At 41.0% G+C, this 24,047-nt stretch overlaps 1 protein-coding gene across 2 annotated transcripts in view; it reads left to right on the top strand.

Moving 5' to 3' along the window:
- The window catches only part of pde2a (phosphodiesterase 2A), a 98,911-nt gene that overhangs the window by 32,651 nt on the left and 42,213 nt on the right, over positions 1-24,047 (top strand). Inside the window, exon 1 of one of the 2 annotated variants that reach the window (XM_083985180.1) lies at positions 19,451-19,600. The exons of the other annotated variant lie outside the window; for it this stretch is intronic. Coding sequence (XP_083841306.1) covers positions 19,523-19,600 — 78 coding nt within the window. The 5' untranslated portion in view covers positions 19,451-19,522. Of the gene's footprint in view, positions 1-19,450; positions 19,601-24,047 lie in introns of those variants that run through there. 2 annotated transcript variants of the gene reach the window in all.

The raw sequence follows: 24,047 nt of genomic DNA, 5'->3' as shown, positions 1-24,047 counted from the left end.
ATCTCCCTCACTCACACAGAGCGATTCACACGTTCATCATCAGCCGTCTTCACAGCAGAGACTGCCACTCATCACAGTAACAGTTTTGAACAGCCTATTATCAGTGTTTACAGTTTTAGATTTCATCCGTTTTCCCTTCTGTTACAAAACCACCCATTGTCGTAACATATTCATACAAAGCTATGAATTCAAACAGACTTCAACCTGCGTTCCCCATGAAGAAACATACTTTTTAAAGCACTATTCAAACATACAGGCAGGCTGAGAGTTTGAAAGAAAGAATAAAGTTGTGTTTTGTACAAAATGTTGCAGTCAAACATTTCCTGTGATAGCTGGTTTCAAGTCTCTCACAGTGAAAGGTGCTGAAATGAAAGGAAACCGATTGCTGCCTGGAAGGTAAAAATCAATCTAAAAAAAAAAAAGTATTAGTGTGTTTGGCAGTAATGTTAAGTATTGGTGATTTGTAGTTAATGGACCAAAGCAAGCAAAAAGAAAAAAATCACATCTTAATGGTTCTTTACACTAAAATACCGGCTTCGCTCTACTCAGTCTCCACTACGTTCTGTCTCATTTTTCCCTTTCTGTCTCTTACAAACCGAGGGAACCATAAAATGGCCCTCCTCGGGGAGCAGCTTGTAATGTCGGTCTGAAAGATTGAAGCAGGCAAAGTTTCACCTCCGGCTCGGCTCCCCTGTGACTGCTCATATCAGCTACCGGGCCTCGATTGCTTCCTCCTGTATCTCCCGTCTCCATCACCAGCAGGGAGATGAAGCACATGGTGATACGCGCCTCTGTCTGGGTCCAGGGACCTGAGTCCCTTTTGGGTCCACTCTCTCCCATCCTGACAGATGAGACTTGTCATTTGTGCTTGTGCTTGTGTTTGTGTGTTAGTGCGTGGCTGGGACAGGAGGGGTTTCCTGCGACAAACACAACTGGTGGCTCAATAAACTGATTTTAATGATCTAAGTATCAGTGTCTGTGCACTCTTTGTTCAGTGCTCTCAAAGACAATCTCAAGTCTTTTGTTCCACCCATCACTACTGTCTCCAAAATAATTTCTTGCCTCCTTTGCTGCCAGTTTGTTTTGTTTGCTCCCTTTATTTGACTTTTTTTTTCCATTTGCTTGCTTGTTTTTTCCTCAATATTGTTTTGTTTGGAATCACACTGTGATTCATTAACATTTTGTTTCCCAATTCAGAGATGTAATTCTCTTCTGAAACTTGAATGAGCCAATCCATCATGGAAATCAGTTATTTAAGTACTCCAAACAAAGCCCTATTCATATTTGTAATCAATTCTGGAAAAAAGAAGAAACCAAAAATAAAGGTTAATTTATATTATATTTCACCTCTGGATTTACATCCACCAACATCCAGTCTCATTGGAAGATTTAAGTGAGGGTGTGTGTATGCAGGACTGTCATGCAGAAACCTGGATCTTTACCTAACATTAACCATACTACAGTCGCTTTTGGGGAAACCGATGTTTTTGATGAAATTGAATTGATTGGTTTTTGAAAATGTTGAATCTGCAGAATTATCTGATGCTGAAGCTCTTGCTGAGGATGAGGGATGACATTTTACTGCTAAACTAATGAAGTTGATGTGTGCAGGTTGTATATTAAAGCAGGGATGTATAGCACCAGGTTTTGAATTAGTAATGAGACTTTATCCATCTACACACACTTTGTCTCTTTCTCTTTTACACAGACACACACACATTCATAAGGCTGTAACAAGGAATCGATAAAATCGACCATTAAAAGTGTTGGTACTGTAACAAATTTAATTATAGATTTGTCGTGTCACTCACTACACTATGTTGCAGAGCTGTTTTCTTCACGTTGAGCGGAGCGTTAAGAGTGTAGGGATGAGTAGTAGCACCAGCACGAGGCAGAAATGCAACTTGATGGATGTAAACTGCTGTAAAACAATCATAGAAGAAGAGCGGAGCGTGCCGGTAGAGCGCAGGTATTTTGAAACATGACCGAGGCGGAGAAAAGGTTTTGATCAAGTCTTCTAAAATGTGTGAGCATTTCACTCCACATAAAGCTAGAACAAGCCCGGAGGGACTGAACGGGAGGGCCGGTGTTCAGTAGAGGTGCCGAAAATAATCAATTCTGAATCGATGCAGTTATGTCACATAATCGATTTTTAAATTCAAATAATTCATTCAAGTTTGATTATGTTGTTCACATACAGAGACAGTTATTTATTTTATTTTTAATTTTATACCAGTCACCTGTTACTGTTACCATACCGATGAGCTAACGTGTCCTTTTTAGTTTAAAATCTCCTCTCCTGTTGTCAATAAACACACAGGGAGACGGTGCTGCAACCGAACTACACAGCTGTTAAATGATTGGCTGTTTGCCTGTCACTCATAGCATTCAAGGATGTTTCAATGCCGCACACCCTTGAGTCTTACACTGCTTACTTGTATCATCACCTGTGTGGCAACATAGAAAATTGAGGATGTGATGCATCGAGATAAATTGGAGATGCATCGTATAATCGAATCGAACCAAATCGTAGACTGGTGAATCGTAATCGTATCGAATCGTGAGGCCAGTGAAGATGCACACTGCTAGTGTTCAGCATCGTTGGCCACTGGAACATGCTCTGTGGTGAGTTTGAGGTCTCTCCGTTAAGGTCTCTGCGTTATGAGACTGACAGCACCAGGACAGAGAAACAGTGAGTTCAACAGAGCATCGAAGCAAAATGGAAAATATCCATAAATCTATATTGTCATTTATTCCTATTCTGCTGCTTCTCTCTACACAATGTCCACACAGACAGGTGTGTGAGTGAGTCAGTTACTATAGTTACTGTGAAGCTCTGTACCTGTTTCTCTTTGTAACTTTCTCATGATTTAGAGAACAGTTGTTTTTTTTTCAGTTTATACAACCATCATGAATATGATTGTATCTTGTATCGAAATCTAGGGACATAACTTAAAATTTTTATTTAGCACGATTGAAGAACAGGAAGCCTTAAAGCATGAACAAATCATGTGCTGGTGCAGCAACGCAACCAGTGGAAAGGTCAGTTTAGAGCCAGATGAAAGCTGTAATGTTGAAGAGATTGAAATTAAGAATGCTTAATCTGATTCAATATTTAATCGAAAAAATGATCGACTGATTAAAATAATCATTAGTTTCAGCCCTACACTCATACACACCTTTCACCTTTTCCTGCAGGAATAAATGTCCACCTCACATGTATTGGTAGTAATTACAGAGAATCAAAGCAGTAAAGGTGGGAAAGTGAAAAAAAGACAAAAGCAAAAAAGTGATGTAAATTGGTACACCTTAACCTTATCTTTCTGCACAGTCAGCAGAGTGATGGAGCCCAGGCGATGGTGCAAAGACAGAGGATGTGAAAGAAAGCGAGGGATGCAACAACAGAGAGGAAATGCTCAACAAAGGGAAGAAAGGAGGGAAATGTCACATCGGGAAACTTAAGAGAGAGAGAGAGAGAGAAGCCTCAGATGAAATATCGAATATTACACAGCTCCATCCAAAGCTGTGACGCATGTAACTCAGAGGTGGTGATGTGGGAGGTGAGGGGAAGAGGAGGCATGAAGGAGTGTGGTGCTGTGTTACACAACGGTGTGTTATACTTGGTTTTGTGTTTTCACTGTGGCACAAACTGTATGAGAGCGCAAACGTGCCATCGATCCACCGCCCGGAGTAGTAATGTCTCTGTGTTGTCACCATGACCTTGTACCTGTGAACAGCAGCTATTAGAGTTACTCAGTACAGTGAGAGGAGGATTACCTGTCTTCAGAAAGAAAGAAAGAAAGAAAGAAAGAAAGAAAGAAAGAAAGAAAGAAAGAAAGAAAGAAAGAAAGACATGGGGTGTACCTTGGCCTAAAGATCCAGCTCCCTGATACATTAGCTCAGGGCTTGTTTCAACAATCAAATGAACACCCCCAGTGAATGTAATTATGCTCACTCCAGTCTTCCCTCCTCTTCTTTTTTCTTCCTCTCTCCCGCGCTCTCTGTCTCTTTCAAAGCTTTAAGTATTTATGATTTAATCACAGGGAGCGCTAACAGACGCTACAGCTGCTGCCTGCCACACACACGCACATGCACATGCACATGCACACACACACACACAAGTGAGGACATGACTAATGACACAGTATCGGTTTGTTTTAGGTTGTCTTTATTTTACAGTGGCGATACCTTCAGAATATAACACCATTAAAAATACATGAAATTGGACCATCTAACCTTAGCTTAACACATTTTGTTGTGTGTTTAACTCATTTAACCTTACTGTAGCAATATAATGCTGTCATGTTCATGTTCTTTAGAAAATACACACTTTAGAACAACACACAATCAAATTCAGACAATTAAGAGTAATTCTTGGGGGATTAAAAATTAAATGAAATCAAATACATTCCAATTATCCGTCCTGACATCGTGTGTGTGTAAGCAAGAAGCAGCCTCTCTCCGAGGCTGAACAGGAAGTTGGCCAGACTCAATCATGTAATGCACAAATTATGCATTTGAAGCCGAAGTGAAAGTAGAAATTGAAATTGCCTCGTCTCAGCCAATCATTTTTCTGTGACACTGAGTGCATAACTTCCTTTTCAACCCAGTCTCTCGCACCAATTTGAATGGAGGACACACTGATCTGAAACTAACTTTTTATTCACCAACTTTTACTCACAGGATAGAGTCTAATTAACTGCCATTAATTCACAAAAAAGGGGAAAAGAAACAGATCATATATTGATCAAAACACGAACAAGGAAAATTAGTTATTTCTGTCTTTTGGTAGTTGGTATTCATCATTGGTAGAAATGGAGGAGGGGGATGGTAAAGAAAGGGTAAAAGTGGAGAGGCTATGGTGTGCCCTCTGGGATTGGATGGACTGCTGCTTAATTCAAGTCATCAAACTCAAAGTCAAAGACAGATGAAGCAGAGACGGACGGTCGGGGGTTACGTACAGAGGACAGGAGAGAGGAAGGAGAGATGGTGTTGTTATTGTTAGGATGCCATGTCGCTGTCACTTGACTATTAATCTCCGTGTCCTTCTCTGCTTTATTTCATTAGAAGAATGAAACTAAATCATGCTGCCACATTTACATAAAAGTGCCCAGTGTAGGTCCAGTTGCAGTTCAGCTACAACAAAGACACGGCGGCTTGTTGTGCTCTCGTTCAAAACCTGGTGACGTCGTCCGTTCACTGAGAGTGAAAATCGAGGTTTTGCAGGACGCACAGGAAGAAACGCTGACCCTTTCAAATTAAATTTTCACTTGAGCACTGGGAGCCCTGTCTGCATGACAAACAAGAAGATGACCTTCCTAATAAGACTCCACTGATAACTGGCTGCTCCTGGAGACACAGACACACACATATTGAAGAGCAAAGAATAGAAAGTCGAGAAGGAGGATGCCTGTGCATTTATCAGTGAACATACGTGTGCGTGCGTGTGTTTGTGAGTGAGTATATTTAGACATGTCGACATGCCTCCACAGGCAATCCTCTTCTGCGTTACCATGGAAATGACAGAGCCAAATTGTCAGTTTGCACTAGAAAAGAGGGGTAAGCGATGCAGAGCCCCGATGTGTGTGTGTGTGTGTTTGTGTGTGTGAGTAAGAGAGAGGGCGATGTGTATTCACTTCATGTATACGTTTGTGTGTGTATGTCTCTGGTTGGGTCATGTGTGGATGTTTTGGTTATTGAGACTGATAAAACCGTATTAGTGGCATCACGCCCTCGCACTGAGGCAACAATGGTTGTGTGTGTGTGTGTGTGTTTGACCAGGAAATTAAATCTTTCATGCCTTTCAAAGAACACTAAGCCATTTGACTGCCCCCCACATTCTCCCTGCCGACATTATTGACCCTTCTCTATACCTGCCAATCCTCCAAGTCTTAATGTCTTCCTCAGTTTATCTCCTCCTCTTTCCCTCCCTCTGTTTTCCCGTTATCTCTCCGCATCGCACTCTGCCTTTAAATGCATCTGTCCACCCCTCGCTGAGTGATCATAGTGAGATGCAGCTGGTTTGGGAGGATCCAAAAAAGACAGATGATGAGGTTTCGCCAAGGTTCATTTAACTGCTTTTGGGGGGTTGTGTGCTCCCCAAAAGCAGTTAAATGGACCAAAACTGTTGAAGTAGAAAGTTTAGATTCCTAAAGAACCCAACAGCTGTCAGACGAGCCGCCATGTCGACAGCGGCACACGCACCAGTGTTTGTGTGTGGGTTATTAAGTTTTCCAAGTTTACTAATATCTTCAAACAGCAAAATTTGCTGAATATTAGATAATTTTCTCACCTTAATGATCAAATTGATGACATTTTCCTATAATCCGAGGAAGGGATTTACTCACACACCTGTATCTGACATAATCTGTTCTGTTTGTTTTTAGAGGAGTGTGACTCAGGGAAGGTTATCTGTTCCAGCAGCTTTCTACAACCAAACACAAGATAGACACAGAGGAGGCCACTGTTCATTTCCCTCTTGAAACCAACACTTGTGTTGTTCTTCTTACCTGTTCCACAACCTAAGCCGTGTGCTTATTGTTGTAACCATGACGACACAAGTCCACAAGCTTCAGTGAAGTACTTACTTTTACTTTTCCTAAACCTTACAGTAACAAACCATGGCCATGCCACAACCTGACCACCTCATGTTTATTGCTGTTAACATGACAACACAGGTCCATTGCACCTCCTGCTGATACATTGCTATGGTGATAGTACAGGGACTGTTGTGTGTTTGGTATGAACGTTCACGGACTGAATCTCACATCTACAGCAGTTCAAAGTTTTCTCTTATCCAGTGAAACATTTTAACTGTCCAACAAGGTGAATGGGACATGTACAGTTCACATGATGATTTTTTTCAGCCAATTAGTTAGTTAGTTGATTTTTTATCTCTATGGCATGGCATGGCCTATCTATCCCACATGGGTTTACATGACACCGTCACAGTACAGAATATGTATTGTGTTTTACAAACATCAGCAAAAACAGATGAACACAGTTAGCCTGCTTAAGATATAAAATAATATATGACCAACACTCTTAAAATAAATGAATTGTACAATCAACAGATATCTTCAATATGGTTTTTCATCATCCATGCATATACCACATATAAACATTGCTTCTTACATTTGTAGTTCTGGTGAGATTTCATAACTTTAAATGGTTTGACCGGTGCAGATGATCATCTAAGATTATGCATCCATTCATATCATTGATGGCCCCCTCATTGTATCAGAATTTTCTGTCATTGTTTACAATATAACCAATATAAATGTATAACATTCCCATAGCAGCTGCACTTGATGCATAATGATAATTAGCTGATGTTAATATATAAAATTAATATGATGAACATGGTAAACATTATCCCTGCTTAATTTCCATAGTTTTTCCTGGCTATCTTTATCATTCTGAGCATTTAGCTCATTACACCACTGTTCCTAAATTGGCCTACAGCCTCACACAGCTGTTTGCATGGCTAATCTGAAACTATATAGACATCATATTGTAGGATCTTGACAGTAATGACAAAGGGGGAAAAGCTCCATGGGAATTTCAAAATAGAAAAAAAATCTGTACAATCACACAACCATAGGCTGTTAACATCACCGAATGTTCACCACTGGTGGTGGCTAGCGTTGCGTACATTTTTATCTCTCCAACTTCTCACACACAAAGGATCTAGATATAAAATTAAACAGACAAAGTTAGTGGCACAAATGTAGGCAAGGTAAAACCTCAGTGTGACTAGGAAACTGTTCTACAAAATGTGGGCATCGGTTTTGAGGCAAATTACAATGTAATTATTTTGTCAGATTCTTAATAGTCTTCTAACCCCGGGGTACATTGTTCACTGTTCCGTAATGATACATGCTGACACTGATCAAAGTGAAAGTAAAACTGCAGCCTACAGTAAATTGTGGGGACAAGATCAGCACAATCCTCTTCAAACAAAGGGCATGTAGGCGTGAAAATACGCCAGCAGTAGACACAAACCACACCCCACAGTGGGGAGAGGAAGAGCAGTTAAACTAGGCAAAGCAAATCTGAGAGAACAAGGAGGAAAAATGCAACTACATCTCTAATTTCACTGTCTGTTTGCATTGTCAGACCCTCTGTTGCTCTCTGCCAGCAGTGCCAAAGGTTAGTCCTTAGCTAAACATGTTCTTACCTGCAGACACTGTGCAGAGATACTAAAAAAGATATTGTAAGAGCGAGGGAGAGGAAGGTCAAGAAGCTGAGACAACAATGAACTGAGCACTTTGCCTGAGGGACGCCTCAGGGAGAGTCAAAGTGGTCCTGTCGTGGTTTTTTATACGTGTGTGTGTGTGATCGCGAGAACGAACAAGAAGCTCGTCCAGGGCTGATTTGACAAGATAATTTGAATTAGCAGTCCATGCTGGTATGCTTTTTTCTACTTCTTCTTCTTTATAACAGAAACGGTGAGCGTGTGTGCAAACTGAGACGGGAGCTATTATTCTCTTCATCTCGCACCATTTTTCATTTCATTTGACTTCATTTGTGTGTTTTTCTGTGTCTATCAGTGTGAGTGGCAGTGAGTGGGCGCATGAGAGCGGGAGAGAGGGATGGAGGAGGGGAGGAGCGGAGAGAGGAGAGACGGCGGCAGGGCTGTTCGTGGTAGCTGAGAGATATTCATGGACAATACACAAAATCCATTTTTAAAATGTGCACAAAGTTTGGATTGACATACACACACACACACACACACACACACACACACACACACACACACACACACACACACACACACACACACACACACACACACACACACACACACACACACACACACACACACACACACACACACACACACAGATTTACTGCATGTCCAGAAAAGGAAGTTTAGGGAACAGTCCATGCTAGCCATAAACGGTATGCAGTAGGTGAGAGATGATGTTCTGCTTCTGTTTAATCCAGTAATAACAAACAGCCAAGTTCCCTACTTTATGAATAACACTCACCTCCATTGCATAAAGTGCAGGAAACCTGTTACATACGCTTCTTATTCACTTTCACTCAGAAAAGGAGCTGTCGTCTCTCGAAACGTGGCAGAATTTCACACTTGCATACTCGCTTGTCGCAAAGACAGCTTTTATTGTTGTGGGTATAATTTTCACAGCTTGGATTGGAATGGTACAATTTCCAGCCTCTACAGATTTACACACATTAAAATAGAGATAAATAAGTTGCACGAGCTGCAGTAAGTACTGTACTAAACCATCAAGAAGCAAAAGATGTTTTTTTTTTTTTTGTTTTTTTTTTTTAAATATGACGACTGAGGTTGGGAGATAATGTGAGTATACTGTATAGATGATATAGATGCTTCTACCATATGGAGTGATCCATCTTTAGCATCAGCCAGATAATCATCCATTATAATTAACCCATTAATCAGCCTTTCATATGTATCTTTTAGAGCGTGTGTGTGTTTTGTTTGTTTGTTGTTGTTTGATTTGTTTTTTTGAATTAGGAAACATTTTTTGCTAATTTTGCCTTCCTATAATGGACTTTAGTTTTTGTTTCCATTGGATTCGATTGTGTTGTGTGCACAACACAGTTGAGCAAAAATACCATTAAGCCTGTGAGATAAAGAGCTCAGGTCAGCTGAGTTACATTTTGAAGCACTGTTTTGGTTATATTTTATGTACATTTTCATAATGATACAGAATAGACTGAATGATAATTAAACAAGGCTGAAATTTGTACTAAAATCCTGAATGATCCCAGACTCACTGTTTCAACTAACTGTGCTGTATTTGCTTGTATCTTGTCCCAGCGTCTCTCTGTTTACCATCTGAAAGTCCTCTCTTCACAACCTGCTGTTCAGGGCTAATATACTGTGTGTCTGATGCGCTTGATATTCGAACTGACTCCCATCTGCCTGTGTACTACTGTTTGGCTGTACCTTGTACTGCCCTTTTTCAAGGCAATTCGAAACTGCCGTTATGCTGTTAGCACTCACTGGAAGCGCATCAGCTAAACGGTGTGATAACTGTAAAGCTTAAATGCTTGTAAATTTCTCTGCCTTTTTTTTTGTTTAGGGTTAGCCTTAAAAAAAATACCAGTAGAGAGCAAGGACGGAGTGGAGGGGGTTGTGATGGAAAAAGGGCACCTGTTATAGTTAGTCATCTCTCAGTTACCGTAGAAACAGCCAATAGAGATGTAAAAAATAAAAAAGCCATGGGAACAGAGAGGAATGGAGAGAACAAGATATGAGAAAAATGGAATGGGTAGAGGAATGATGGGCGTCATTATGACAGCCTATAGTTAGCATAATAAGGTTTAAGGTGTGTGCGTGTGTGTATGTGTGTGTGAGTGCCAGTGTGTGTTTTTGTGCGTCAGTCAAACAAAGAAAAATGAAGGCATAGGGAGGAATTAATCTGCACCCTTTTCCTTTAAGTGCTGCGTTCTGATGGATACAGTTATTATGTAAATGATTGTTCCTAAGTTTTCTCTGCAGATCCTAATTTTTCCCTCTGTGTCGCTGGCTGCTGTGCGAGGAGATCTAAACGCGAGTGGGGGTTATGTGGGTGTAAAAGATTAGTAGCAGCTCCTCTGTGAGTGGGGTGAACTTCACTGACCCCTGAGTCACAGTAACCCTCAGATCAGAGCAGTGAAAGCTGTACCGAGCTCTGTTTTTACTGCAGGTTTAAACCACTCTGAGATCTTCTGCACAAATTCAACTGACTCTGTAGAATCAGGTAGAAACGTTTTTCATCCTGTGGTTCTGCTAATTCCCTTTAAAGGCAGCCATCTCTTAAACTCGCCCCAAAATATCTTTCGAGTTTTTGTGGAGAAATGTCCCAAAACAGCATGCAGAGCAGATTTAGGAAGACCCCCTCCCGATCAAGAACAAAAGACAGCTTCGTATTTCTGGAGTCCCCTGAGTCAAACTGAGCCTGACTCACTCCGTCATACTGCTTTTCCTTAGAAACAGCAACAAACATCACAGCATCTTCAAACAACTGGCGCAAAAACAGAAGCCTTTTCTGCTTTTTCACCTTGGCAACAAAACACAAAAGTTCACCTCATCTCTCACAGAGAATTTACTATATACCAAAAAACCCCAGGTCTAAACAATGCAAAGGCCAGCACCGATGTACTGTATATGGTAGGAAGGTCAGCTGCAGTAATAGATCCATGGCTCATATGCCGAAACACTGCGTAATAGTTTACATTGGTTTGTTCAGGGATTGTATTGACATTTATTTGATTGGCCAACAAAGCACATGAGCCTTTTACACTGACACACCCAGTGTTACTTTTTTGCGCACGGTCTTTTGAAGCTTCTCTGCAGTATTCAACTCTTACAAAGAAAGAGTGTGTGTGCTAAGTTTTTGACAAGATGGAAGCTGGAGCTTTTATTTGTTTTCACCTGAAGGCCTGATTGCATTCACATCCTCCCACTTGAGGCATGCCCTTAAACTTAATGGATACATTGTATTCAACAATAGTCTCAAATAGTTATGCTTTAAAATAAAATCATCCAGACGTGGGCTTAATTTGAAATTCAGTAGAAAAGATTTTGTCTTTTCTTTTCAATGCGATGAGAACCTTGAACAACTGAACTGCTGCTTCTCCCCTCGTCACACTTTGCAAATTGGATGTGAAGTGACGACGCAGCTCTAAAGTGTGTGCTGTGACCTTCTCAGTGCTCCACAGGTTAACAGCAACAGATGGAGAAAAAGGTGGATGATGCATACAGACAGATACACGACTAAGAATTCACACCCTGATGCAAAAGAGAAACTTTATGCCACAGCAGAGACAAGAAGAATGTGGAAACATTGCACATACTTCGGTGTGTTTGCTTTTTCTTTCCGAGATGAATGTTCTTGTATCGTTTTTCATAAATGAGAACAGCAGACGTCATCCCTCATTCCTCTCTCCTCATCCCTCGATCCTCTGTTTCCGTTGCGTTGATCTCTCTCTCCGGTCAGATCAGGTTAGATTCCAAGTGAGCTCCAAAATAATCATCATAATTTATATTGGGGGGGAGTTCAGAGTCGAAACCAGAAGTTTTATCACATAGTAGTTATTTTGTGCTCTCAAGTTGGTTTTATTTTATCTTTGAACACTTTGACATTTTTCTGGAATCTTTATGTGTTGTTTACAAAAGAAAAAAAAAATCCGTACTTCAGCGTGCACCTCCAAATTTCATATTAAACACAAATCTGTGACGAAGATAATATACTGTAAACACTGCTCCTACTGTGGCAACATAAGTCAACTATAATGATCAACAGTTTCATGATGTTGAGGAATATCATGTAGCTGTCAGTCAAACTACAAACCTATAAGTAGACAATAATGGATGTATTATTGTGGGATGCTTTCAGTGATTTACTTTTGCCAACATAGCGAGCGAACATCTATTCTGAGGACTTCAAGGCTATACGCTAAAAAAATAAAACTGAGCTAACTTTTCAGGCATTATGGATGTGGCACAAGACATTCAGATAGACAGGTCAATAGACAGGTTTTGTAGTGGTTCTTTGTAAATGCATCACATAAAGAAGCTGCCAAGAGTGAATGATGAATGAGAGCATGCTACCTTTTCATCTATACAAGTTGAAAATGAAAGCCAGGTACAAAAAAATAACACTCAGCTCAACTTTTAAGGTTAAATGTTGGAGTTGATATTGAAAAGCAGTTAAAAGACCTTAGATGTTACAACAATGACCTTTACATTTGTATTTAATGACTTTTGTTGCTTTTTCAGCTGTTGCTTAAAGCTGAATTGGCTTGGAAATAAAAGTGAAAATATTAGACATCATCAAACACTGAAATAATACAAAATGAAAAAGGTACGCATAGGTTGGCAATTAGTTAAATACATTTTGACTTATATGCAAATGTCAGGAGAATTAGGTGAACATTGCAGGGAAAACATAGCATAAATGTTAATTATGTATTTGGCATTTCACTAATGTGAGACAGAGGGAGAGGCAGGACTTTGTCAGATGTGCTTGAACACACATTAGTGCTTGGAAAGAAACACACCAACAAAAGTACACACACACACACACACACACACACACACACACACACACACACATACAACCACACAACATCAAAGGCAGCAGAGTGACAGCTAAGCGACAATTTGATCAGAAAGTTTGATTTCTTTTCCTCTGACTGATCCGACAGGAAACAGACGCACAACCTCTGTATCCTGGCAACAGCCCTTTTTCTGTGGCACTAAGAGACGGACAGGATGCAAGAGTGTGTGTGTGTGTGTGTGTGTGTGTGTGTGTGTGTGTGTGTGTGTGTGTGTGTGTGTGTGTGTGTGTGTGTGTGTGTGTGTGTGTGTGTGTGTGTGTGTGTGTGTGTGTGTGTGTGTGTGTGTGTGTGTGTGTGTGTGTGTGTGTGTGTGTGTGTGTGTGTGTAGCCTACTGTATGTGTGTAGACCCAGCAGTGAGTCTGTCTCACTTGATAAACCCACACTTTTGATATACAAGACATCTGAAATAATTCCTTTTGATGCAAGAGGCCTTTTTAATTGGAGACATTTTGACATGTCACAGGGAGAGAAGCTCAAGTGTAAACAATGAAATGAATGATGGCTGAATCCCATTCAAGCTGCTTCAGTTTCAAGGTCTTCCTGTTGTGCATGCTGGCTCGCTGTCATGTTGTCTGACTCCAAATGTTCACCCTCCGGACTCAATACCAGGCATATGCACTGTGACATGCTCACCGTTGTCAAGTCACGTTTGCAAGGCTCCAAAAACCCCTGGTGAGCTTGATGTTGCAGTTCACGGCTTTTATACTGTCACTTTCTTTAGGGATGTTTTTTACGCATGTTAGTGTCATCTTTCCTCTTCTGTACATGTCTATAATTGTGTTTTATAACCATGGTTTCTGCATGATGCAAGTAAAGTCTTGCTATGCTGCATGCATCATCATAACTGATGGGCATGTGAATTTTGTTAAAGGGATAGATCAACATTTTGTCAAATTGGCAAATGCAGAGACTGCTTGCCGAAAAACTGCCCCCAACAGGAACGCGCATCAGCGGTTTTGCATGAATTTACCTCGAAAACAACTCGGTCTGGTAACGTTCTGTTATATTATCGTATAGCGTGGTGAATGTGCAGGTCACAACTTGTCCACAAGAGCGTTTTGGAGTTGTTGGATTGTGTATTTGATGAGTTTGATGAGGGAAACCAAGAAATCCCATTAGCCTCCGTAGCGTAGCTCTGAGCAGCTCATGGCTCTGCTCCGCCGTTCTAAAAATAGCTTGCACCAACAATTAAAGGTAACAAACCTTCTGCTATGACCTTAGGTATAATGGCAATGGGCCAATTTGCCAAAAATATTGAACTATCCCTTTAAACATCAATCTCAAGCCCCTTTGGACAGATCTCTGCACTTGTGGGTGGGGACGTGGCAGTTCAGTCAACATGTTTGCAGGTGGGGAGGACACTCAGCATTTGCATTCAGCCACTGTCACATGCAGCTTACAGGGGGATTTGGGAATTTAGAAAAAAAAAAAAAAACGTCCTTAACCTTACAAGCGACACCTGTGTTTTTCCTAGTGGAACAAGCAGAAACGTCTCTGCTGTGAAACAAGGGCAGATGATGTAGCCACACACTGTATCCAGAGAGCAGAGGCTTCACTCAGTGTGAACATCATATTTCAGTGCAGTGACATTGTCACCTGGTGTGGAAAATGTTCTAAACTCAGAGTTTGACTTTGAAGGTTTGCGTTAAAGGACTTTGTGTAAACATTTGGGATCATTTCATTTTCATGCATTTATCATTTTTCCCAGCAGTGTCAGCCCAACTCTTGTGAACTTACCACAGCGTGACTTTACCAAACAATTACTGAAATTCATCCATTCAGGCCGGCTTGCAGCATCAGCAGATTGAACTCAATGAGCTGCTGCCGTCAGCCAGAAAGGGTCCAGTATTGCGACTGTTGTGCTTGGTTTGATTCAGTCTGTTTATTCAGATTAACTGGCTGAACTGAGTTTTCAACTCACCCACATATACTTGCAAACAATTATTCTGATCCAGTGCCAGACTAGGTTTGAAAACATGAAAATGAATGACATGGAGTCTTTTGAAGGGTTTTGTTTTAACAAGGGGAGGTGATGATGGAAATGACAAACCACATTACGGCAAAGGAAAGAGAAGTCCAGTTCCCAGAATGGATGTAAATATAATCCTGCAACATCAAATCTAGACATTATCTGGATTGTGTAAATCTCAGGTGTAAAGGAGTCTTTTATATTTGTTTGTGTAGGAGCGTGTGAGCATATTGTGTGTAGGCGTTTTTAGAGCATATGTAAGTGAGAAAATCTGGGTTTGGCTCAGTGTATGGCTGCGCATGTGAGAGTCAATAAGGTTGTACCTGGATATGTTTGTCCATATGTGTGAGAGTGTAAGATTGTGAGATGTTGGCCGGCATGGACGTAAGAAAGAGCATACCTGTGTCTGTGCACGCGTTGTGTGCGCGACTGCGCGCGCATGTTTGAGTGTCTTAATCCTCCCCGTCAAAATGATTTTACAGCCCTCGCTCATCTCCTCCAGTCTTTCCAAACAGAGGAAGAGAAGATTAGTCACACCTCCTCCACTCTTGCTCTCAGTCTCTCCCTTTATCCTCTCTTCCACAAGTGTGCGCCTGTGTGTGTGTGTGTGTGTGTGTGTGTGTGCGCGCGCGCGGGTGTGCCAGTGTGTTTGTATTTGTGTGTGGGCTCAGCGGTTTTACGTAAAGCTCCATAGAAAAGGTAAGAGTCAAGCAGAGAGTCCTTGGCAGCAGAATGCAATTGCTGCTCAATGGACCATTTTCTGCAGAGCTGACCCTGCCATATTGAGTTTTCTGCAGAGCAACACACACAGACACACACACACACACACACACACACACGCTTTAGATGATGAAGCTGCACTGAGAGATTCATAAACATGCAAGAGAAGTAGGAGCCACACTTGCACACAAAGAATACATAGGCGTACATGTGAATGCAACAGTAGGCGTACATTTAAAACACACACACACACAAACACTTATACATCCGAGTACCTGCCCACGCACACACACACTCACACACACATACTACACATATATGAAGATGACATAAAGCTAAGAATTACTGTATGTGCCCATGTTTGGCTTGATAATGATAATTATCACCTAATCACATATTCACACAAAGCGCGTAATTACCTACCCAGCTGTTTGTAGACAGTGTTTGTGTGTTTGAGTGTGTGTTTACATAGTGTGTTGCAGATGTGAATGCGGCCGTTGCGGTCAAAGGGAAGTGGGTGGTGTTCCCTCCATTGTGGGAAGTGTGTGTGATGCCATATGACCTCTTCATCAGTTCCACTGTTCGCCTTTGACCTCTAACCGAAGCAAAAGCCTGTGGGGTGAACACAATGTCATGTTGCTCAGTAATATTTAATGTTTTTTTCATGGGTTCTTGACTTGAGACAGAACTTAGACTTCGTAAAAAGGCTTGTTTTTACATTCATGTACCAGAGCGATTGATTGTGATACATACAATCAGAAACATTGTTTTTTGTCCAGTTTACAAATACACATAAAACATAAAAACAATGTGATTACTGTAATATCGTATGATTTTTGTGATGTGATAAAATTGTTAATAGATCTTCAATAACATTTTCTCTCTCTCTCTCTCTCTCTCTCTCTCTCTCTCTCTCTCTCTCTCTCTCTCTCTCTATTTTCCACACATGTCTCCCACCCCTTCTTGATTGATGCCTTCTTTTAAGGTAAGAGACTAATGCAATACACCCACTATATCATGACAGACAGACAGACAGACAGACAGACAGACAGACAGACAGACAGACAGATAGATAGATAGATAGATAGATAGATAGATAGATAGATAGATAGATAGATAGATAGATAGATAGAGATAGATAGATAGATAGATAGATAGATAGATAGATAGATAGATAGATAGATAGATAGATAGATAGATAGATAGATAGATAGATAGATAGATAGATAGATAGATAAACAGAGATATAATTTGGAGATTGGATAGATTTGTGGATAAACCAAAAGATTGATAGAACGATGGGGGGAGGATGGATCAATAGACGGGCTGATGAACAGGAAGATTGATAGAGGGACTGACAGACGGGTTGGCAGATCAACAGATGGGCAGATTAAAAGAGCTCAAATTAATAGATAGATAGACAGATGATCAGATTGATATATAGACCAAGAAAGTTGGACAGAAGGACAAATCAGATCTACAAGTCTGCTAACAGACTTGCTGCCATGGCTTTCTTCTGTTGCCATGGCAGCACTGTCACATACCAGCTGGACTGGAAGAGCGATGCCCCAACACACACACAGACACACACACGCTCTAACACACACACACACACACACTGCACTCATCAACCCAATGACCTCTTTTTACTTAATTACATCAATTAAAACACCTTCCTGCAAAGAGGAAAATTATTATGTAAATACACTCGACTGAGAAGAAGAAGTACATCCTTGACTGTCAGCGATCTCTGTGGTACATCTTAAAGGTCCTCTCCGGTAGACATGACTCTTCAGTAACATATAGTAGCTACAGAGTCTGTCCCCTTAATTGCCATAGTAACAGAGGAGTGACGACCTCTCTGATCAGCAGCTCATACTTCATGATGAGAATATTTGGGTTTACTTTGAATTTTGCATTTTCTTCTTATTAGAAAACCTCCTTTAATATTTAAGTTAGATTGTACTGTAGTAACATAGAGGTATCACATAGTTGAGCGAATAAGGGGTTGCTGAAGTCGTAGTAAACACTTGGTTTTTCTCACTAAGGTTTTAAGCTTTTATCATCTCCATGCAGTAATTGCTGCTTTGTGCACTTTTTTTCTCCACAGAACATCCTTTTTTCTTTCAGCAGTATCTTTGGTGTCACAAGATTAACATAGGGGCAGTGTTATCCTACATTAACATAATAATAATTATATTTCACTCGATATGAGAGTAAGAGTTCAACTGAAGACATTCAGACTAACAGTAAGGTTCAAACTGAAGGTCGGCTCACCTCTACCTCCTTGTCTCACTGCCTGCAGCCATTAACTCTCACAGTCATTAATCTCTCAGTCATTATTCTCTGCAAGTCTGCAGGATGTATGCTCTATGACGAACGAGACCACCTGCCAGCAGATCTCAGCCAGGTGTAAAAGCAACAGGTTGAAAGGTCCTCCTAATGCTACTTCCTGTTATCTCAACCACATAGTGTAACATGCAATCTCTTCCTCTAATAAAACACAAGTCTACCAGCTCCTCTCGCCTGAAATGCGATTTGAGATCACACAACGAGGGCAAAACCAAGACACAGACAAAGAGCACCATCGCTGATCTAACATGCTACTCCAGACAAATGTAATGTGCAGTTAAAAAACAACAACACAAAGTTAACCCAATGCAGCAGAACCAGATATTTCCATTCTATCCACTCTTCCACATCAAACCCTGGAATCTAAATTACCCACAATGCAAGGCAGTTTGGTCAGGGATTCAGGTGTGTTATGCAAAATGTAGATAAGAAGCAACCACAAAATATTACATTTCTTTCTTTCTTTCTTTCTTTCTTTCTTTCTTTCTTTCTTTCTTTCTTTCTTTCTTTCTTTCTTTCTTCTCTTCCCTCATCCTCGTTCCCTCTAACCTTATCCTCCCTGATTCGATTCTCCTGAACCTGCCATATATTCTAATCTCGTGTTTCCGTCAGTCTTTCTGCCTCTCTCGTCTGTCTTTTTAATTCACATCGACACACACTCTCTCTCCCTCTCTGCTCCCTCAGTCGTTCCTATTTTATTCTTCTTCTCTCCCATTGTCTACCGTCTATCAATCACTTCATCCTCCGTCTATTTCCACCTCATCTCGTTTCATGCCTTCTGATCGCTCTACCTACCTCCAATTTTTTTTGTCTTGTCCTCTCCCCCCACTCCCTTCCATTTTTTCTGCTTCTGCCCCTTCTCATGTCCTCTCATTCTTTTCTTACGCTCCTGTTGTTTCTTTCTCCACTATTGACTTCAGTCAGTCTCACAAGTGAATTGATTACAGTTAAGGTCAATATTTAGATTTAGGGTCAGTGTCATACTGCCCCACTCAGTCTTACTAGAGTGTGCATATCTTTACGCACACTAAACTGTGTTTGTGCGTGTGTGCTTATGTGCTATCTGCATTGCGGCATGCAATCTCTTTGAGACTTTGAGAAAAGACTGATTTAACCGATTGCCTTGAATTTTGGTCCTCTTTCAATTCTTTTTAAATTATCACGGCTTTCCCTCAAGAGTTCCTTCAAATTATGCACCTGTGTGCGTGTGTGTGATAAGCTTAGCGGTATAATTACCTATCCACACATCACACCAACACAAAACATACACACACGCACAGACACAGAAGCACATACAGTATAACACACACCTTTGACTCAAATGTGTAATTGCCTGTGCAGTCACTCTTCAAACACATTAACCTCTCTGTGCCTGCAGACAGTATATGCTGTTTAAACACCGGGGTACTGCACAAACACACCCGGACACACACATGCCAATGGACACAATGATATTAATACAGGTAAGTAACAGGGCTGTGATAGCATGAGTGCAAATGGTCGACCTTGAGTGCGTGTGAGCATGTTAGGGGCAGAGAATTAATGGCTTGACTATAATCTCTGTATTTCGCTTAGCCCACATAGATGAATGCACAACCCACCATACAGTATGCACGCACACACACACGCACGCACGCACACAACACACACAGAAAGAGCAGGATGGGCTATAACAGTGCAGTTCCTGTGAAATGTGGTGCCTTACCTGTCAACAATATGAAAATTCAGTTTCAGCAGCGCAGTAGTTTGGACAGAAAATGGCGTCTTTCAGCTTTCAGCTCATCAAACGTGTTGGGAAATATCCACATCACACGTGTGCAGGTCGTCTGTGTTAAGAAATGTGTGTTTGTGCTGATGTCTGCACCCACGGTTCAGTTCTGACAAGAGTATGGAATAGTTTTGTATGCCTTCTCTGGATTTAACACAATGTCTCTGCCACACACATACACACAGACAGGAGCTGTAGTTATTTTACATTTCAAGTAGACTTCTGCAAGTCCCTGATAAGGAAGCCTTGGGCAAGACACAACAAACATTTATATTAGTTTTTACTCTTTCACAGCGTCTGCATCAATGTACTTTTGTGTGAGTGTGTGTCTGTGTGTGTGTGTCTGTGTGTCTGTGATTGTGTGTGGTTTTTTGAAGCAACTGCCATCCATCACCAGACTGCCTATCAATCACTTCGGGTCCAATCAGCTAAGTGGACCTCACCAAGGGTTTTGTGCCTGAATGTGTGAGAGAGGCCGCATGTGTTAGCCTGCTTCATTTAATAGGCTACGTTTTAATTCACTAAATTAAGTTTTTCCATTTAGTCAGCAGAACACATTTACATGTCATTCCCCTAGATTTCCTTCAGCAGCAGTGTTGTTGTGCAACAGCCCATGTGGCTCCACTAAGACCTGATCATGATGAAATCAATCCAGTTATGATCTGTCTGTGTCGACCTCTAGATCCCACCAATCCTCCAATTCTCCTTGCACCTACTTTGTTGTTTTCTCTTTGCCCCGGGCCCTCACCTGCACTACTGGAACTTTTCTTCTTTCTGAAGCACATTTTAGCACCAAGATAGCAGGACTCATCATGTAACCAGCATTTTTATATACTCCACTCATTACAGAAATAATCAAAGAGAAATGTCTCATTAGCTTAGTTAGCATCTCAAATCATCTTTACTAACCTCAGCTCCTCCAAGGTCACCCACTCTAAACAAAAAGTGTAATACACTCATTGGAAAATCAAAATATAACTTCTATCTAGATTTATATGTACAGGACCAATGTAAGTTAAAGCTAAGCTTATGTTTACAGGCTGCAACATTGCAAAGCAGCCAATAAACTTACCATCTATGTTTGCAAGGGTTAACCACCTCACTTGCCAGATGTTGGGGAAAGAACCTGACTTTTCTTGAGAAGCTGCAGCATTTATCAGCTACCTGACATCCTGCAGCCAAGACTGTACATTTACTGCCACATTGACAACTTAATGCCACCATGTTCCTCTGCTCCGCTCACATTCACCCACTCACCGTCACTTTTCTGCTGCTAGCTTGTTACACGCCGCCCCGTTCCCTAAAGGAGCTACGCTACTCTAACTTTGAAGGATGAAGAGAGGGTCCAGGAGGATTTGGTGCATTAGTCAATGACTGTAACATCTCTGAGATAATGTTTTGCGTTGTCGTGCTCACACAGCATGCAACTGAAAATCATTAGCAGCCTGTTGTTGTTAATGTGTGTGAAATTATTGCGGTGGTGCTCAAGATATCGCAGCGGAGGTGCACCACTGCTGAGCGAATATAGGGGAAACACCACCATGCACTGTAGCCTACAGTTTGTCAGGCGTCTCCTGCACAAACATGTGACAGACTCAACAAAGCAGCCACATATGTTCCTGCTGCTGATACAATCACTTTAACAAACAGTACCGCCTGGTTCGGCTACAGTAGATTATAGTCGTCAAGATGGTAGCGAGACGATGTGAATTGCTTCTGCCTCATTCTTTGACTACTGTACACAGGCCTGTGTATGATCTCACATGTGTTGACGACGTGTGTGTGTGTGTGAGTGAGTGAGTGAGTGAGTGAGTGAGTGCTTTGTGTAATTTATGTTCTGCCGCAGCAGTCCAGTCTGCTCTGTCTGTGTCTTTGACAGAAATTCTTTAGTCAGAATTACGGCCTTAGGCAGGAGCTACACATTGTCATGCTGTCTGTGTGTGTGTGTGTGTGTGTGTGTGTGTGTGTGTGTGTGTGTGTGTGTGTGTGTGTGTGTGTGTGTGTGTGTGTGTGTGTGTGTGTGTGTGTGTGTGTGTGTGGCCTCTGGGGCAAGTATTGATTGGGTGTCTGGTGGCCCATTGTCAGCATGCAGTTAGCCTCATTTGAAATGGCTCCTTTTCGTAGACCTCTCTTCCTCTTCCTCCTTCATCACATCTCCTCCGTCCACCACATTCACCACCCATGACCCCATGTCTCCTCTCCAGCCCTCTTCTTCTTCATCTTCCTCACCATTTTACGAAAGACGATGGAGAGACTGGCAGCGCTGCTGTCAGCAGGAATGGCGATTGGCAACTTAATTTAATGTGAGAAACATAATGGACTGTGAAGGACAAAGGTTTAATGAAACTAAATATTGTTTTGTATAATTATTGGCAGCAGCTCATCTTTTGACCTCAAACCGCAGCTGGTGAATAATGAATTTAACATCATCTCTCACTGGCCCCGTGTTGGATTTCCACAAAAAAAAAAAAAAATCATAATTGCATGAATAATAAATACCTTCTTCTGTCCCTTTGCAATTCTAAATAGTCTCGGTAAAAGAAGGTAGTCTGTGCAGTATCCTTTCATGATATATTGTCACAATATCCTTTGACATACAATAGGATAAATATATACAGTATAAAAATATTACAATAAACATTCTTGTTTAGTGAAAATTAAGTTTGTAACTCTGGCATGTGCTGAAGCTACCATCAGTATGTCAGATAGATATTTCAAGGCTGGACTTCACCCATCAGGTCCCATGATGACTCAATAATTCAGTGAAAGTAAGGTCGAAGCCCAACTATGTAGCCTTGTGTGAAATGAAAAAGAGTTTGAAATCAAATCTGTATTTCAGTGGGAGTCACTGAAAAGAGGCCAGTCCAGAGGTGAGAGAGGAGAGAGACCCACAAGAGTGTTTGTCAAAAGCTCTGGCAGCAGCGTCCTGCAGCACCTGCAGCCAGGTCGTTGTTGACTGACTGAGGCAGGAGAACAAGCCAACACCAAAGACCTGACACGGTGAGATAAAAGTAAAAAAAAAAAAAACAGAAAGATGATGAATAATAAATAGATTTAAAAAAAAAAACTTGGACAGTTTGCCTGCTCATCAGACAGTGACAACACAGAGAGACAAACAAATTCTGACCAACAGGCTCATCTGATTAAAATCTTTCCTCAGAAAAAAAATAACAGTCGACACAAACCCTTTGAGAATGAGGACAAGCCACTCATTTTTCTTTGAATCATCTTGTCAGGTGTCACCGAAATTGTTTAATTATCCAGGGACCAAAGCAGCAACAAATTAGCTCACTCCAATTAATAGATTCTTCTTGCAAGCTTGTAATTACTGTTCCTGAGCTTGTTCAATAATACGTTGTTGCTATCAGGGTTATAATTATTTTCCTGTATCATATTCTTGGCCAGGGAAACAATGCACAGTGTGTTTCTTCTAACCTGAAGTGTGCATCACTTGTGCCGGCACCGGGAAGGCTGCATAATGAGACGCTATGGTTCGGTGCTTCTGTCAATTTGTTTACTTTCTGAACATTGTAAAAAGTGTAGTGTACAAGGACTGAAAAAGGGGAACTGCTGCCAATATTATATATCAGATCATGAGTTTTCTAATGCAAAGTACTGATGTGGTAGTGGTGTGGCTGTCTATTGAACAAAGTTTCCGTATTACAGTCTAGGTGTTACAGAGATTTTATGGCATTTATGTGCCCTTTCCTTATCTTGCCTTATGTATTTCTTCACAGTGCTGTAGTGTCTTGTCATATGACCAATAGACCAAAACTTCAAAATGTTCAGTTGACAGTGATATAAACAAAGAGAAACAGAAACTCTTCACATAAGAGAAGCTGGATTCAGAGAAAGTTTTTTTTTTAAAAAGGAGCTTAAGTGGAAAATGGAGGGATGTTTTAGTCATGATTTCATGTAAAATAATGTTTTATGCATGAATGAAAGTGTTCAGATGGAAACATCCGAACACATTTTCAGGTGCACTATCAAGTAAACCACCTCTAAACCAAATTATTCATCCCTTCCAGTCGGCATTACCACTGTCAAATCTGTACTGACGCAGACTGATTTTAATGATGTTATCTAGAGAATAGCTATACAGTATTAAACCAAACAGGTAAAAGTTGTTTGTATCTGCTTTA

This window comes from Trachurus trachurus (assembly GCF_905171665.1).
Source record: "Trachurus trachurus genome assembly, chromosome: 13".
NCBI lineage: Eukaryota > Metazoa > Chordata > Actinopteri > Carangiformes > Carangidae > Trachurus > Trachurus trachurus.
This window is presented reverse-complemented; position numbering and strand designations above follow the sequence as displayed.